Source organism: Chroicocephalus ridibundus, chromosome 1, assembly GCF_963924245.1.
Source record: "Chroicocephalus ridibundus chromosome 1, bChrRid1.1, whole genome shotgun sequence".
Classification (NCBI taxonomy): Eukaryota; Metazoa; Chordata; class Aves; order Charadriiformes; family Laridae; genus Chroicocephalus; species Chroicocephalus ridibundus.
Window position 1 is genome coordinate 122,556,407 of NC_086284.1, and position 18,633 is coordinate 122,575,039.

The 18,633-nt window shown below is 39.6% G+C and overlaps 1 protein-coding gene across 1 annotated transcript in view; it reads left to right on the top strand.

Moving 5' to 3' along the window:
- The first annotated feature begins 332 nt into the window (after nt 1-332).
- GUCA1C (guanylate cyclase activator 1C) overlaps nt 333-18,633 on the top strand; it is a 35,758-nt gene continuing 17,457 nt past the window's right edge. Inside the window, exon 1 of the mRNA XM_063319632.1 lies at nt 333-536. Within this exon, the coding sequence (XP_063175702.1) occupies nt 333-536 (204 nt within the window). The remainder of the gene's footprint in view (nt 537-18,633) is intronic.

Genomic DNA, 18,633 nt, shown 5'->3' on the forward strand with positions numbered 1-18,633 from the left:
TGTCAAAGTCCCTGTGTGTTTCTTATTCAATATTCATCCAGTTTACTTAGCTTTAGCACCCCAGAGGCCAACGCAAGGTAAGAATCAGCATAATCAGTCCTCATGCCCTGCTGAGGCTCTGCAAACTGACTGTGCACAGACTGTAATCAGCTGATAAAAGCATGGTGCACTAAAACTGGGCACCAGTAATCTTGCTAGGGTGCTATATTTACCTATTCTATATTGGTAGTGACCTGTAAGAGGTTTAAAGTAGCTCTCAAAGGTAGATTTGGTGTTCGAATGATCATTGTTGGGAAGCAAGAACGACTAAATACTGAGAAAGGTTACCTGGTATGTTTGATGCTATGGGTGCTGCTGGATCAGCAGATGATATTAATGCTATGGAAATTCACCACTGGTACACAAAATTTATGAAGGAGTGCCCATCTGGACAACTTTGTCTGCATGAATTTAAACACGTCCTGGATCTACATGGACTTACTCCAGAAGCTAACAGCTATGTTGAACAAGTATTTCACACATTTGACATGAATCAGGTAAGAACTCATGCTTAACTTGCTGGTTTTCTTATGGATGTATCATTTGATGCATTCAGCGACACGTCTCAGAGGGCTGGCAATGCTGACTATTCAGAGGTAATGGAAGTGATTCAGAGGTGATTCGATAGAAAACTACCCGCAAATAAACAGGAGTGGCAGGCAAGCAATTTTGAATGTTCTGTTCCCGGTACATTTTGCCACTTTGAAAATTGCATACAGTCATTCTAATACATGTTGAACAATTTCTCATCTTTGAAACCCAGATTTTATTATTATTTTTAGAGTTTGTTAATAATTGAAAGTTTCATTTATATGACTCTGCTTGGAAAATCTTTTTTTAAAGCAGTAAATGTTTGGCTGGGTCCATAGGTACTATGGATGTTTTAAGAATATGCAACATAGACACAACATGATTCCTTCTGTTGCCACATAAAATACTGCTGGATTCATTCCAAGCACCTTCTGTGGCTTAGTTTGGTATCGGTCAATCCTCCTTTTCCAAAGATGCATTTGTCTGGTTTTGATCCCTCATCAGAATTTTACTGCTTAACCTCACAGGTCATCCCAAAGGCATCCAGGGGCTGTTAGCTGTATTGCTGTATTTTCCAAATCGGTGTTCATAAAGGTTCCTTCTAGTCATGAGACCCATCCAGAAGACTGTGCCTTGTTATTTTCCCCTTAAGCCAAAATAACACTTTCTATCAAATGCTACAAAAGAAGAGGAGAGTCATCTGTAATTGCTACAAAAGTGTTTGTCCTTGACTGAAATAAGGTTTAGGCTGAATTGCCAATACTACACAATCAAAGTCTGCTTCCAGCTAATAGAACAGATGGGCCCATCGTGGTCTAAAACCTTATTTTAAAAAAGTAAAATAAAATAAAGCATTAGTGTTCTCTACCTATGCCATTGATCTCAATGAATTCAGAGATATAATGAAAAATGTGTTATTACATTATATTAATGACTTTAGTGTCAGGTTAAAACTGGTCCAAATTGTAGCCAGAACTACTCCAGACAGTTTCAGTTTCCAGAAACGTCCTTTCTGTTTTTTATTATTAAATGAATTATATTTGTTTCAGAGAATGCTGAGAGTATGAGGTACCTTGTGTGTTTTTACATCCAACTTGTAATTTCTTGTATGGTGCCCAGTAGACTAAGAATTCCCAGAGTCAGTACCATTGTTACACCAAGTTTTCTTGTTATGCTTTTTTCCACACATACCCCCATCCCCAATTCAGCTTGCTTTTTTGGTATTAGGTAATTCTTTCTTACATAATCTTCAAGTAATGTTCCTATAAAATCAGACTCATTGCACGCTCTTTTATTCCCCCATGCCAATTACCAGATGGTTAGATAGAATGGAATTTGATTAAGTAGAATCACCTAACTCAATACATGTGCTAATTACAGTTGGTGAGCAAACTTCAAGTCTATCAATATGAAATTTGAATGGCAGGAATTGTCAGCTTACTGTGTTCTTTTCATTTAATAAATCGATGCATTATGTTCCCCAGTAAAGCTTTAACAATGCTAACTTTCCTGAAAAATGCACATGGACAATGTTTGAACTCATCTAACAGCTTTTTCAGTTTAGCTTTAATGTGCGTTGCAAAAAAAGCCCCTGACATCTGAGTGCTATTGAGAAATATTTGGAAAAATTTCCAAAATTTATTTTAGACAAATACTTCTAAAGCAACTAGTGACTTGAGGATGTTTCAAAAAAATGAGGCCGCAGCTTGTTTTGGTTACTTTTTTAGAAAACTGGAATGTGATCTGGACACTTCTTGAAAATCAGGCTTCTGTCAAGATCATAGCATTCCAGTGCAGGACCAACCACAGACATTGGGAAACTGAGTATTTGCCATGGAATAACTGAGGGTGTGGAGAGGGGAGAAGAAAGCGCCCTTCAAATAATTTTGCACCAACAGAAATGCCTAGGAGAACTTGCCACTACTATTGGTATTGAGCTATATATTTGAAAATATCTATTGTACCCAGCGAACGGTGCATCCAGCACAGGCAGAGAGAGCAGAATGAATTAGACACAAACTTTCAAGTTATGATTGCTCTTTACCACTATTCCATTCAGCCGTCTCTATAATTTGTAGTCCTTGTAATACTTGTGTAATTAAAACTAACAGTTTTCTTCACGTGTTTATATTACTTATTGTATTGAATAGACACTGGCGTTTGCTTTTTATATACTTGTGAAGAATAATTTTCCATATCTAGTTTCTTTAGAGTACCTTTCTGTAAGGTAAAACTATTTTGCGAAAATAGCTAGTCATTCGATATTAAGATATATTAAGTTATTATTAAGAACCTGAGACCTGTCTAAATAGGGAAAGAGCTCCAAACCAAAAAGGTGGGGAGGTTTCTGAAGTTTCAGGTTGGTTTGTGCGTTTGGGTTTTTTGCGGGGGGGCAGGGGTGGTGGTGTCTTTTTGTTGGTTGTTTTTTTACAAGTTACTAATCACAGTGCCTCCCTCCCAGTACAACTAGCTTAGCACCCAGGCAGTAGCTCGCTCAAGTTATCTGATGGATATTAAGACACATGCCCTTAAATTTGTCAGGTTATACACCCATCAGAGTTTAACTGTTACACAGTCCTATCCATCAGGATCTGATCCCCTTGTCCTGTTTCCCCACAACTTCTAAATCAATTGGCATATTTCAATGACATTGTAAAGAGTAGGCATTTCAGATAATTAGTTCCTAAAGTTTTCATAAGAACGGCAGCTGGGTGGCAAGGACACAACCATAATGAATGCACCACTCGTGCAGAATTCAGCTTTTATTCATTGTTTAAGGCAACAGCTGGCTGGCAAAATAATCAGGCACTTGTTCCCTTTTGCCTGGTGAGGATACCGGGTGGAGCTGGGGTACTAGGGTGAGGAGATTCACGGGACAAAAGACAGAGTCTGTACAAATCTAGGCTTTTGTTTTGCTGTTCCCAGAAGAGCTTGTTTAATTAATGTTCCACATTAGACAGAAAAAGATGTTTCAATGTTTTATCCATTTGGAAGTCTTCCCCCCATTTTAATGAAATTAAACAATGACTTGGCCTTTAGGGCTTCATAAAATCCACTATAAAAACCGCTTATGCTTGGCTTATAACTTCATTATTTAATAATGAGCTCCCACTAAAGATCTGATACTCATTTCCAGTTCTGCAAGATGCTGTAACAATCCTCCATTAGCTACTGTAATCTGAGGCATAGATTTTATTGTATATTTTCTTAATTGAGCTGTTGCAGCAATAGGCCCAGGAAAAGTTATTTTAGAAGGCAGGAGTCGAATGGCACATTTAGAATAGTCATATACCTGGGACTGTCTGTACATACCTATACCTATACCTAGTCTGTATCCTTTGCAATGGGAAATAATACAAAGAATGTGGCATCTACTCCCAGATAAAAGGCTGGCAAGTTTTTTTTCCTTGTCCAAACTATTTGTATACTATAGTGTCTGGAAACACTTAAAAACTTAGAGAAATTAATCAAACAAACCATAATGTCGTACCTGGTTGGTTTACTTTCTCATTTTTAATAATAGGAAAAAAAATCAATTTTTGATTAAATAGCAACAGTATAATTTTTAATGAAATGGCAACAGTATAACTAGAAGATTCAGATACAACACAGAGCATCTAGATAAGCTGTAGCTCAGTTTGATTTTTCTCTTGCCTTAAATAAAGTCTTGTAAAAGCCTCAGTGAAAACCCCGTGGCAAACGAGGACCAGGACCTCTCGAGCCACATGCCGGGATTTCATAAGCTTCCCCTTTGGTATTCACACCACATCTGTTTAGTTTGATATGATGTGTATATTTAATTGCTGTAACGTATGTTTCCTGTGAAGTCATTCTAAGCGGCTTCAGGCTGGCTTAGGGAACCAATTTACGTAAGAAGAATAATGAGCTGTTGGTATACCAGCTTGCCAAGCGTTAACGCATACGGGATTTTTACAGCTTGGCACCAGCTTTCTCCGTAACAGTACCCTCATACTATTCTTGATCATTCTGACTATATCGACACTTCTCTAACAAGAGCGTGACTTACGTGTAGTACAATCAAAACTCATTTGTCTTCTGGATTCTGGTCTTAATACAGAAATCCAGCTCAAGAATCCTTTACACGCTTATTAGAGCTGAAGGAGCTTATTTCAAGATGACTCAGCTCTTTGCAGGTTAGATGAACAAAGTCTCTACATCCTCTTCAGTGGAATAACAACCTACCTGATTTGGTCCATGGAAACTATTTAACTCTTTCTTAACAGAATAAGCAGGTATAATTTTTTTTGTGACAGAAATGTCGTGGTTTAACCCCAGACGGCGACCAGGACCACACAGCCATTCACTCACTCCCCGCTCCCCCCGAGTAGGACAGGGAGAAGAGGGAGAAAAAGGAAAAAACCTCATGGGTTGAGACAAAGACAGTTTAATAGAACAGCAATGGAAGAGAAAATAATAATAATAATGGTAAAATACAAATACAAAAATACAAAATGAGTGATGCAATACAATTGCTCACCACCTGGTAATTGGTTGCCCAGCCCATCCCAGGCAGTGATCGTGGATTCCTGTCCCCTGGCCAACCCCCATTCCTGTACTGAGCACGATGTCTATGGTATAGAATATTCCTTTGGCCAGCTTGTCCTGTCTGTGCTCCCTCTCAGCTTCTATGGGAAGCTGAAAAAGTCCTTGACTTAATATAAGCATTACTTAGCAACAACTAAAACAGTATGTGTTATCAACATTATTCTCATACTAAGTCCAAAACACAGCAGCTACTAGGAAGAAAACTAACTCTATCCCAGATGAAAACAAGACAAGAAACTACACGTAAGTCAAGCTTATGAAGTGTCATAACAACTTGCCCACTGCAATGCAATTAAATTTTGAAGTTGAAAATTGCAGCGTTAGTTTTCTTTCTTTTTTTTCTGAAGTCTATATGTTATTTTTTCTTCTGTTAGAGGATCAGATTTTGTCTACTGCCATGATGGGTAAAAATCACTGCCAGGTCTTTGACATCACTAGATGAGGAAAAGAATTTGGGATTTAATCTCTTGCAGCATGTATTCGGCATTTAGGAAGTGAGATTTCAAGCAAATAGCAGACTTTGGTGCTGCAAGCTTCTCCCTGGACCTGAAATTGATGAAGGTGCCTCTGTTAGCTTCCAGTTTCTATGATACTGAAAGTGCCATGCTTTAAATATTCAAATTTATATCACTGTATTATCTGAAAACCCATCCCTGAGACTGTGAACAGAATGCGTGTGCTAAGTGGATTATGCAAACGAAGCAATATGATTACTTTTTAGTGCCTCCCCACACTCTTACTGTTTCAGAATTATATAAATAAGGACATGTTCCAAGTTAGTCTTACCTTAAGATTATATGAAAAGTATTTATCACATGCTTGCTTGAGATGAAACGTTAAGTCAAATTCAAAGTACATACTTTTAATTGGAGAGTCATGAAGAGTCTGCCTTCAGTTAAAAAGTCCCCTTCCTGAGTTTCGCTAGCTCTGATTTATATCCTTTCCTCAGGTTCTAGTCTGTGAATTTCACCAGTTTTTGTATTTAAATAACCTGATATTTCCTGTGAGACATTATCAGAATATCTGTTTTCTGCTAACGTTATGATTCTGTATGGTCTGTTTATATATCTTCCTTCAGCTGGATGAACACTTCCTGGCACACACCAGAGCCACCATACACATCGTTAGTATTTTGCAGGATTTATGATTCTCCCTGTTTTCCAAGGGGCTGAATGCAAAGCCCTCCAAACAAAGCACAGCAACGCCATGTCACGGTTTGGGAAGCATTCAAAGTCATCTTAGCCAGAGCATTTTCAGTGCAAAGCACTGTAAGTCTGGCACATGTAGCGAGGCTGCAAACCTGACATAGGATCTCGCACAACATGAGCACAAATTTCGTGTTTTGTAAGAGCCTCTGCAGAAGCAGGTTGAGCCCTGGGAACACACTGAGGTGTTGAGGTAGCTCTGGCCAGAGAGAAGCACCCAGCTATTCGTAGGCCTGCTTGCGTTCATACAGATCATGAAGGATGATCCTGTGCAGTTTCTATTTTTGCCTAATCCAGATCTGCAGGGATCTTTAAGAGGTTTATGGTAATTTTGCAGCTCCTAGTTTGTTGGCGTATTCTAGCTGGAGGTGAGCCAGGGCACATAGGAGCACTGCGCAAAGGCAAACAGTGTGGCATGGATGGAGAGGAAGGGTAGATGCTGCGATGGGTGCTGGGGAATCAGTTGATGTTGCTGCAATAGACAACAGTCAATGGTACCAGAAATTTCTGAAATACTGCCCCTCTGGGCAACTTACTCTCTATGAGTTTAAGAAAATACTGGGTTTACGTGACATGACCCCTCAGGCGAACCAATATGTTGAGCAGGTGTTTCACATCTTTGACAAGAATCAGGTAAGAAATTTTCTTGGACTATTTTCACCATAAAATGTGTGTGTTAGCATGAAGAGTAGAGGACTTTGGCCTAGTGATAGCAAATAAGAAGTGTTGGGTAACCAGGAATTGGCTTTTTTCTCATTAGTTTCCAGCAGCTGTGCAGCATTACTTAAACTGAGAAAACTGGATTTGCTGGACTGTTTTCAATGTCATTTAGGTTGCTTAAGAGAAGAGCTCTTAAAAAATCTACTAAACAAGATTGATTCCTTCTAGGTAGGACTGGGAAAGAGCCCTAAAACCCTCATGGTCCCTTCTTTCGCTATTGGAAGGTTGTGTGACTCTTTCTGTCTTCCCTCTCTTTTTTAAAAATCATTTCCCCCACCATTTCCAAAGCTAAGTCTCTTCAGATCTATTGAGCTGCATTTTTGGACAGTTACAATGAATCTTTTTCTGGTTTGTTTTTGGTTTTTTGTTTTGTTTTTTTTTATTTTATTTTATTTTTTTATCACCATTTTTATTCTTATTTGTAAAGTTTGTAAAAGAGTGATACAGCTGTTTTGCTTCCGTATCCGCCCCTTAAAAAAAGCCTTTAAAGCTCACCAACGGAAGGAAGGTAGACTTGAATTATTGCATAGATCAGAAATCAGAAGACTCTGTTACTTCTTCTGAAAGATAAATGGAAAGAATCAATAAATGCAGTGGAAAATGTACAGTCAAAAACAGGAACAGGCAAAAATAAGAAAAGTAGATACCAGCCCTCCAGGAGGAAGAAGAAATAAGTGAAATGTAAAACAAACAAAAAATCAAATTAACAAAATTAAGAGACAGGTATAAAGAGATGGAAATAAATCTTCAAAGAGTAAAAGGAAAGAGGAAATAGAGTATCATCCCTTCTTTGTACATTAATTGAAACCCTTGTGAAACTGAAATGCAAGCTATGGAGAAAAAGTGTTGAGAAGTTAGTTAAAATCTTAGCAAGAGAATAATTTTCCATCAGAAACAGAGCTGCTACCTGGACAAAAACATGTGGGAATAAATGTGGTCGTTTGCTCAGCTGCAGTAAGAGGGAGAAGAAGAGGATGGGAATGGCAGGCACAAGATCCAGCCCCTCAGGGTGTCCCTCCACAGGGCCTGCCTCTTCCACTAGCCCAGAAAAGCGCTCGGACAGGGATTACCAGAGAGAAATATCGCCGTGCTCTTTAGCAACCGCAACAAACCCTTGCTTTGCTAACTGGAGCCGCTAGGAGATGCAAGTTGCTCAGTGTCTGGCTCGGTTTGGGGAAGACTTCAGACACCAAGAAGGAGATCATGTTGAATCAAAACAATGGTACCTAATTAAGGAAGACAGCCTCTCCTTTTAATTAAATAATTACTGGTGTCTCTCTCCATTGGCTCAGTTCTCCCTCTTCCAAAATGCTTAACTCTGGATTTTATTGCGGGGGGGGGGGGGAAGAAAAAAGAAAAGAAAAAAGGATGTTTTAATATCCAAAGTTCTTCCAAATAGCTGTGCTGTGTAGGCAGATAAAAACAGGAAGCTGGGATTTAGAGTTGTGTAAGGATGTATACGTAACATCATTAACTGTAAAAAATCCAATTTGTCTAAGCTGAAATCCTTCATGAAAACTGACTGTGGCATCAAAATGTTGTTGGGTTGGGGGTTAATGCTACCCTTAATACTACTACTTAATACTACTCTGGGGACTCTTGAAACAAGACTTTATTAACTTAAATTGAAAATTACTTTTTATAAATTTAAACTAATGGTAGCTACAGACAGTTGAAAATCAAGTATTTTTAAAATTTCAAAATTAAGTATTTGTTTGTTTTTCCCCCCTCTTTCCTCCCCTGGTTATCAGCATGCAAAAGTTGAGGAGTTTCTTTTCTATTTATTTCTCCCAGCTGGAGTCAGAACATTTCATTGATCTCCCAGATTGTCCCTGTATGAGAGGCCTCTTTCCCTTCAGTTCCAGTAAGGCCACTTAAAGTTAACAGTTTAACAGTTTCTCTGCCCTTAATCAGAGGTTGTTAGTCCCCTTGGAGTTCCCTGATGCCCACAAGGCAAAGCACAGCCCAAGCTCTTTGCCAGCCCTGAGTTCAGGAAAATCAGTGAATTTGCAATAGCTACAAAAAGATAGTATTCCTGACTTACTCACCTGACAAAGGAGGCTGCATCTCTTTGGCAACTAGAAACCTTGATGAAAATAACAGCTTCAGGAGTGGGCCCTCATTGTGTTAAGTCTTTAACTTCCAAATGGAAAACGTAAAGTCGGTATCTCAGAGCACTTCCCATAATCACTAACATGAAAACAACTGCACTTCAAATGGTTCTGTGGGAAGTATAAGACTTGTTATTTCATTATGCACGGTCTGCTGGTTATTTATACATACTGGTGCACTGGAGCATGTGTGGCTAACAACACCCACAAAATCACATCTGGAAGTGGTTAGTTTAATGGCAAAAAAAATAGCCTGGGCACACAAAATAGCGCACAAAACTAAGATAAGCACAATTGCTTATCTCATCACCAGGACATGGTTCATTGTGCTTCACTCATAATCTCCATGTCAGGAATAATGAAGCAGTAGTACAAAAAGGAATCAGACATAATAGGCTTCTATAGATGTATTTTTAAATGGTTACTGCCTTGTGTTTCAGTTTTAAATCCATACACAAACCCAAGGAATTAATTGCTTGTAAAAACATAGTAGCAGGCACACAAGGAATGCGATTATGAACTAACAAAGTTGTGCCAGTGCTTGATCAGTTTTTTCAATTATTAAACAATTGTATGTATATTCCTACATACTTTGCTGTGTATAGCATGGTTAAAATGCCATAGAAAGTAGCGATGACATCTCTTTTCCTCATTCCCGTGCTTGAGTTAGTTAGGAAGAATTTGGTGAGTCCTCTTCTCTCAGGCAGGGAGATTAGAAGTTGTGTCCTACTAGAAACTTGCCTCATTGGGGCAAAAGCTTTCTGGTTTATGAAGAAGAGAAAAACAGTCCTTAAAACCAAGCTACCATTCTGATGAAGACACAGGAGGAGGAAAGGCTAGCTTGGTCCTCCTCCTTGTAACCAGCATAGGAGAAGGAGTGCAGAATTTAGAAGCTAAACGTTCAAACAGTTAGAAAAGTGTAGGGTGGGCCATAGGGAAAAGATGGTGATCCTTGGGACCTCACAGTTTTGGACTTGAAAAAAAAAAGAAAAGTTAAAGCCTTCATAGGGTAAAATTTCTGACCAGGATAGGCCATTCCAGCTCTTCCTGGAGGATAACCTCCTCTTTTTATAATTTTGTTTCTTGTCCAAATGACTCTTCCATTTGGGCAGCCTAGGGAGTCCCTCTGAAAACACTTCACCAAGGTCTGCCTGAGCTGGGAGGTAGGTCACATCTCCCTTAACAGAAATAAATGGACTCTGAAGCTGGCTGGAGATGAGGAGTAGCCATGTGCGTGTGGGGAGCTGGCAATGAAGTTAACAGAGGGAGATGGCAGGATAGGGGGAATGAAAGTGTTCTTAAGTCAGCTGGCTAGGCTGGGGCATGGGAACGCCTGCAATGGTGCGTTCTGTGCTCCTCTAGCTCCCGTCTGCAACTGGAAGGAGCAGTGGCAGATCTCCATCTCACTCAGCACTGGTAGGACACAGCATCTGATAGCAGTGAAGTGCAGAGAAGGAAGGGGATGGAAGAAGAGCAAGACAGGGCAAAGTTCAGAGGCACAAGCTGAGTCACGCAGGAGAGAGAAATGGCATTTTTCACAGTAAATGGCAGTCAGAAATTGCTGAGGAAGGAAAAAGGAAATGTGCTGGAGTGAGTCAGAGCGGATTAAAAAATCAAGAGGAAAAGACAAAAAGTTAATTGGCAAAGATGATGCAACTTTTAGATAAAAAAAATAATCTGTAGGTAAGCTTTTTATTCAAATGCATTTAAAACCTAACATTTGTTACTTCAAGTGCTCGCAGTTGTCTTTTTTGTCTTACACTTCAAACAGGTAGCATTCAATTAAATCTATCAGAGTGGAAAGATGTGCGACCTCTTTGTTTCACAAAACAGGGATTTAGCATCTGCTGCCTCCAGCTGAGTTACTGCTGCTTTCACAATACCCAAGAGAAAGTCATCTTTATCATTTTACTTTTCTGCTATTATTTTATATCAAGTTCCTGACCACCCTGCTGTGCGGTTTTGGGTTTTTTTAATTAAATAAAAGAGCCACTGCCACTTTCAAACTCTGTCAAAAAGCTACCTCTTTTTCACTTTTAAAGAAATCTAGATGACATCATCCTTTCCAAGACTAATGAGATTTGATACCATTTTCAGAGCAAGATTAATTAATCTTTTTTTCCCTCATGTTTCCCTACAGAGAGAGTTTTGCTTTACCTGCAGTCTGCATTTTCTGTGTGCCCCATGTTCTTGCTGTGTAGCAACAGTCTGCCCTCGAACAAGCCATCTTCTTTATTACAGGACTGTCATTTTCAGTGCAAGTACATAGTTCCATTGTTGCCTGTTTGTATCTTTTTCTTTTCTCCAGAAAGCTTCTCGGCATCTCTAATGTAGATCTCAATAGATACTGTAATTTCATCTTCGTCTTTTAGCATCAGTTCAGTTTGCTTCAAATAACTCGTTTGGAGTTGCTTCACTGGGCTTCCTATACACAAGCTGGTCTCTATACCCATTGTTTCAGCGTTCTTCAAAATGGCTTTGTCATATTAATTTCATTAGTTCAGCTCCACATTGTTATGAATTTTTCTATTTTTATTTATAAAAGTAGAAATGTCCCATTGCCGCTGGCTTCAGGAACAGGTGATTTCTGTAGAATTTCTACTATCTCAGCTCATGCTTTGTCTGTGAGTTTATTAAATGCTGTCAAACTATGCAGTGGGTTATAAATTCTAGCCTTGTGCTCCATAAAACTCACCTTCCTTTTTTTTGTCAGGTGTAATATCAGCTATTATATACTACTCCAGTCCCCCGCTAGGAGTGAGGGATGCTGTCAGACTGAAGTATAAATCAGATCACTTTTTCTTCAAGCATTTTTGCTGTCTTTTACAGGTATTTCAGTTATTGTTATTAAACTAAAGGGATACTGAAAACAGGTATTGAATTACAGCTGGAATGATTTTAAATTAACATTCTCTTGGAAGCTTTTTACCAGGACGTACGAAATCTGACAAAAATCTGGCTTTTGAGGCCCCGTCTTTAAGTCAGTGCAGTGGTCTCTCTCATGTGCCACAGTGACCACAGGTACGCTTCCCCGAGACTTGCTATTTGGAAGCAAGTAGCAGTAATGTGGTTTTTTTCGGGGGCAGAAAACAGGAGGGAGGGGAGAGGGATGAGCAGATGCGAGCAGCTCCAAAGTTCCCTATGCCTAAGTGGGATCCTGTGAGCGGTGCTTGCACAAGGTCCCGTGAAGAGATGCGAGAGCGCTGTCATTTTCCAAGTGGAAGAGACAAAAGCGGAAGGATGACTAGCACTGGGTGAGTTACCTGATCGTATCATGTAGAGTTTGCAGCCTGCTTAAGTCATGTTCCTGGTGCCCTGTCTTTCTCTGGTGTTTGACACAATGACTGGTCATTGCTTTAAGAGCGTGGCATGATTGGCTGAAGAAGAAAATTCAGGATTTTTGGCAGACTGTGCACACCCAAGAGGTTTGTCTGCTTATTTCCTTTCACCTCCCTTGTCCCCGCTTCCTTTTCACTCACCCCACTGCTCCAGCCGGCGCTCTCCTGCGGACGAGATGCCCACTGGGGTGACACATCAGCTCTAGGGATCAGAGGTGGTCTCTGGGGGAAAGGCAACACACCAACCATCCAGTTTGCTGTGCTGTATGTGCTTTGCCTGCTGGACCAGCTTTGGCTAAAATGATGGCGATGTCTGTATCTGCCTGTTTCATCTTCACAAGTTCACGGGCATTTGAGGTGTGTTCACGCCTTATTACTTGTATGCCACATTTAGAAGTATATGATATTAAACTTAATGATGTCCTTACGGAGAGAGCTGTAGCATAGCCTGTTAAGAGTACGAGAGTCCTTCTCAAAAATTGACCTGATCCTGTGAGGTATCAATTGCCCTCTGGCTTAAGTTGGGCTGGAGGGAGGTTGCCGTTCTTCATGAGGCACTCAGCACCTCACAAGACTGTGCTCTTTAACTTCACCATGTGATTATAGATGAAAAGGATAAGTGAGTGGGAGTGTTTTGTTCCTGCCTTTCTAATGTCCTATAGTTTTACACTGATATTTATAGCTCCGAATTTGTCTGTGCTATAGTAAAGCTCCTGAGCCGCTCATCTCCTTGTATAGAGGTTAATCAGTACAGGAGTAAAACTGATACCTAACCCCTTCCCTGACCATACAGAGGAAGAAGGAATTCAGCTTCTGAAAGCTGTAAAATCAAAAGCAGGACTACAGCACTGACCATCAGCAAGAAAACTTGTATTTAATTCGCTTATCAGACCAAGTCAATTCTTGTTAAATAAGTTACTGTAAAAGATTCCTCTTCCACTCAGGTTCTGTCATGAGGCTGGTAACCAAAATTGTGTGTTTTTTTTCCTGGGGATCCATGCTGAGAGCAAGGAAATAGATGCCACACAGCATGCTCATGATAAGTGCCTCAAGAAGGCGCCTAAAGGGCTCTGTCTTTAGAAAGGCTTAATCCACCTACAACAGAGAAAATGTAATAATGGGCATGTCTTTTTGCAATTCCAACCTTTTCCATCCTTATTTACAGCATAAATTGTAGCTATTCCTTACAGTCAATCCATGATTAGACTTTTACGTGTTGATAGTGGTTTGCAGATAACTCAAAGTCAACCACTTTGAGGACCTCTTCATTTTTCTTTTTCTAACGTGCGTGTTTGTAGTCAGTGGGAGAGCCTGGGTTTTCATGAACTAAAATTCAAGCATGGCTCTCTTTACTTCTACTTTAGGCATATTCCGAAATCCCATCTGGTTTAGAATTGGGCATTAAAGGTAATCTCACATGAGTACAGATAGTTACTAAATAAAAATAGATACTTATATTGTAAGAGGTTTACCGTGGACATTTAAATGCAGTATTTGCCCGAGTTAGGTCATGAGCAAGACTCTGAATCTCAGAGAAATATATGTGAATAGAAAAAAAAAAAAGGGACACTTTCTGCATAGTAACATGGGCGCCAAACAATCATTACCAGGTGACGGCCCTGCCCCAGAGATGCCCCATTATTACAACAAATTTATGAGAGAATGCCCATCTGGGCAACTTTACACAAATTCAAGAAACTCCTGGGCCTGCAAGGTCTGGATCCACAGGGAGATATATACATTAAACGAGTGTTTGATATCTTTGGCCTGAACCAGATAAACCTTCTTTTCTTCATTTCTTTAATCTCATGCTGTTGCTTTGTTTGTGAGTTGTAGCCTGCAGGTTCTTCTTTGCACTCTGCTCACAAAACTGTTACTGGGGACAGGGTTGCCATTATGGTGCATTAGAGGTGAAGAAGTGGGACTGTGCTTTGAGGGCTTTGAGTAGGACTCTTGTTAGTAATTTCCAGAGGCACTTAAAAAATGCTAAGAAACAATTTGGAAAATGAGATGTAATTTGCAGTTCACTGGTTATTTTTCTGTCCTTTGCTTGTCCTGTGCTTGTATGTAAGCATATGAAAATACGCGTATGCTCAAATACAAAGTTAATAAGTCTTTACAGCAATGTTAGGCAGAGAGGAAAATATGGTCTGCACTTAACTGATGATGAAGTGCAGCGTAGATAAACAGATGTCTAAAGCACTGTATTGAACCTATGGCAGAGAGGAAAATGTAACTCAGATGAGGTGATCACACAAAGTGCCCAAATTACAAGACCAAACAGACTACCGAATGAAGAGGTGAAGCAGCTTCTCCAGGCTGTATTTCTAACCTACCCTCCCTGCTACTGCAACAACTGCTTGTGATTGCAATCAGCTCTCTGTTATGTAGCTGGCTCCCAGACAGACAATACATGTTTTCCTTACATGTACAGACAAGGCCAAAGCTACAGCCATCTGCTCCTTGTGTGTAGCACCTTTCACTCCGTGTAGAAGACCTTAGACCATGTCATTGTGGAAAGAGAGGGCAAAAGACATCAGAGAATCAAACAACTGACAGACTGGCAGACAAGTGTCGGCTGTTTCCTAGGTCTGTCTTGAGCATTGCCTTATGCTCATGAGATCCTGGAGCTGGTCACCTTGAGCGCTCCACTCATTGCAATGCCAGATTGTCCCAGGACGCTGCCTGTAAGCACATGCTCCGCAGAGTTGTGAAACCTTCAGATTTGTGAGACCTTCAGATTCTAGATTAATGTAAAAGTGGGGAGAGTGGAATAAAAGCAGGTTTCAGAAAAAGCACCTTTAGTTGCTGTAGCAGTGGCGAAACACACTTAAAACAATTAGCAGGGAACCTCCTGCTAATTGTTGCTTCTCTATCTGGTGTTTCGGAGCTGTGTCACCCTGCTCTGCAGGCTGTCATCACTCTCATACATGAAGTCATCAAGTTGCCAGACAGCAAAGCAACTTTTCCCTTAAGAAGTAGAGGGCAGATGCTTGGGGGGACTTAATACATGTATTTTAAACATGGAGGGACAGTATGTATAGTGTGGAAGACAGAGAGGCAGGAGGAGCTGCACCAGGATTGGCAGCTGGAGAACGGGCTGTCTTTTCAGCATGGCTTTCAGGACCATCCTGAAAGCTCTCAGCTGCTTCGTATGTGTGACTGAACCGCCTCTTTCACCATGAACTTTCTTACTACATCTTTCTGAACTTTACCTTATCGTTGTTGCTATGTTAGGTATTGAGAGGATCAAGCCTGTTAGGGAAGGATGCAAGGCAAAAAAACTGTATCTATCTGGGATGTTTGAAACCAGCACAGATTTTTATTCAGAATAAGAATGGAAAGGAACAAATCAAGATGTAAAATTTATATCATAATCCCACAATTTTTCACAGAGCTTTACAGATTCATTGTATTTTAGTCTCTATTCAGTATAGCGATTGCATTTCTGTTACCATACAGCCTGAATTATTTTCTTTTTCTGACATTGTTAACAGCACTCTGTTTTCATAAGTTTAACTATATTTTTTTCCTTCATTCCAAAATTAATTACCACTATTTTTGAAGTATACTTTTAGAAATAAAAAACATCAGTCAAATGCTTTTTAAGTACACGGATATGATGCTTTTTGTGGTTAAACTGGGAATAAAGTGGCAACAGACCACCCTCTCAGGGCAGGGGAAAGGAACATGTTATTGATGAGGTAAAATAAGAGGAACTCCTTATTCCATGTGGTCACTTTTTGTTTTATACCCTTTTTACAGCTTTTTCTCCTCCCCGGGGTTTTTGGTAAAAATGTAGGCTTTGATCCTGGGAAGTGCTTCCAGCTAAGTACAAATTTGTGAAGAGTGGCCAATGGACGTCTGACTTGGAGTATCACGCTGTGGGCTCTGAAATGGCAGCTACGATTGTACAAATAGGGGGTTATTATCCTTCCAAGAAATTATGTAGAAGGTTTAGGCACTGTGCAATAATAAACAGACGATAAGTTAATGGATGCAAGTGGTTGCCTGCATAATGCACAAATTCAGAATTAATTTGGTTATTTGAGTTTTTGCTTATGTTCAGTTTCCTTTAGTACTACAGCACCTTCTCAGGTTTGTAGATCAAACTTTTATTTCCTTTGCTATTTTATTCTTGTCTGGTTGTTGGTTTCTAATAAAAGGGTCATTACCCCAGTGAGTGGTGAAGTATACAAAACTTCTTGATAGAAATTATTTCCTTTTTCTTAATAGTACCCTTTATATAGAAGCGCTGTTTAGCTAGACAGCAAGCAAACTTGAACCTTTCCCCATGCTTCCCCCAGCTGACTTTTAAAGATACATGATGACCTGATTTTTTCCTTATCTAACTTTTTGTGACCAGGCAATACCATGGTTTAATAGTGGGACTTTTACAGTTTAAAATTATTATGACTTCTATTGCTGAAGCTTATATATAAAAGCGTATCATTTGGGGCCTAGTTTAGAGTTGATCTAAATCTAAAAATCCTGGAAAACTTAAATCATTTAATAAGGTCTTCTACTCTCAGCATAAAATATATTTTTCTTGTGTAGGCTTCTATTTTCTCACAAATAACAATCTGCTTAGAAAGCTGTGCTAAAGTGTTAGGCCTAAATTAATCTACAAGTCCAATTATAGCAGCCTAATGCTCATTAAGTTGGGGTTATCCATGCTTGGAGGTATTCTATCATACAGTAAGATCATAAAACACTCTTAAGAGGTGCACAGATTTTCTCCTCTGTGTTTCATGTATGCCCAGTTTAAAACCTCTAGCAGGTAAGGTGTGGAATGTTAACCTCATAAAACGCCAATTCCACCTCCTTGTTACCCTTGTTGCTTCCAGCTGAAGTCTGTTACAGGCATCCTTCTCCTACTTAGGATTTCCATTTTTAAAAAAAACAACTTGCCAGTAAACTGGAAAGAGTTAAAAAGGAATTATGGCAGCATGGTAGGTTTTTTTGACAACTTGTGACAGATTGAAAACCTAGTGGAAGCTTGTTTCACTCAAGTCATCTATACAAATAGCAACAGGAATTCACTTACAAGCCAAACCTTATCATTCCCTGGATTTCTTTACGTTGGAGATAATAGAGTAGTTCAGCTCACCACTCATGGAAATGACTATGGTGAGTGTACGTACGACAGGGAGGGGTAAATCTTCACAGGACAATTCAATGTCATGTAGAGGTTGAGGTTACCTCTGGTCTTGGCAGCAGGCAGACGACGTAAGCGCAGAGCATTGCACTAACTTACCGTGCCAAAGAGGCAATTCTACTGTAGTTGTATGGCTTCTTGGACCCAGTTATCGTGCATATTTATACGTGGCAAAGCATAGTACTGTGCAGGTATTCAAACCTCTGGCTCAACAGAGTGCATCTCTTCCTACGTACAAAAGCAGTTTCCAGTCAGTGCCTGTTTCCATTGGAGATTAGTGACATAGGCTATGTCCTAAAAGCTTTCTTCTCAGGAACATGCTACACAAATGCTAACCATTTCTGCTGGGTCTCTTGTGCACACCACCAGCTGTTTCATAATTAAATGACCTTATACACCAAGTATGCAAATGTCTTTAATCTTTCCATGTTTCTTAAAAACAAGGGTTCTGTGCCCAGGCTTTTCATCCCTTCCTTGACCTCCGTGGGATGCTTTGCTAATAATTAAGCAAACAAACAAACAAACAAATAAATATGCTAGTGAAGTTTGAAAGTTGTTCTTCATCATTCTTAGCTCCAGTGAAAAATAAAGTTGCTGAACGTTCAGAACTGCAATTACAAAGTTAACTTTCCTTGAGATTATCACTAGGAGTGCAGGAGGTAGCATTTAGGCAAGCGTTTTATTCGTGTCTCATACATTAATACTTGCAAGCATTATTTATATAATGGCATTGGCGGTATAATAAATGGTGGGTTTATCTTTTGCCACAGCTTTCCAATGAAAGCCTTCAAAAATAATGTTTTTATTAAAATACAAGTGCAAGAGAGTTCATTTTTTAAAAGAGTCCCTATATTAGATTATTTTAGGGAAAAATGATCTCAGTCTTCTTCACCCTTAAGCTATTTGTAATACAAAAATGAAAAAGCTGTAACCACATACAAATAAGCTGAATTCCTCTTGCTTTT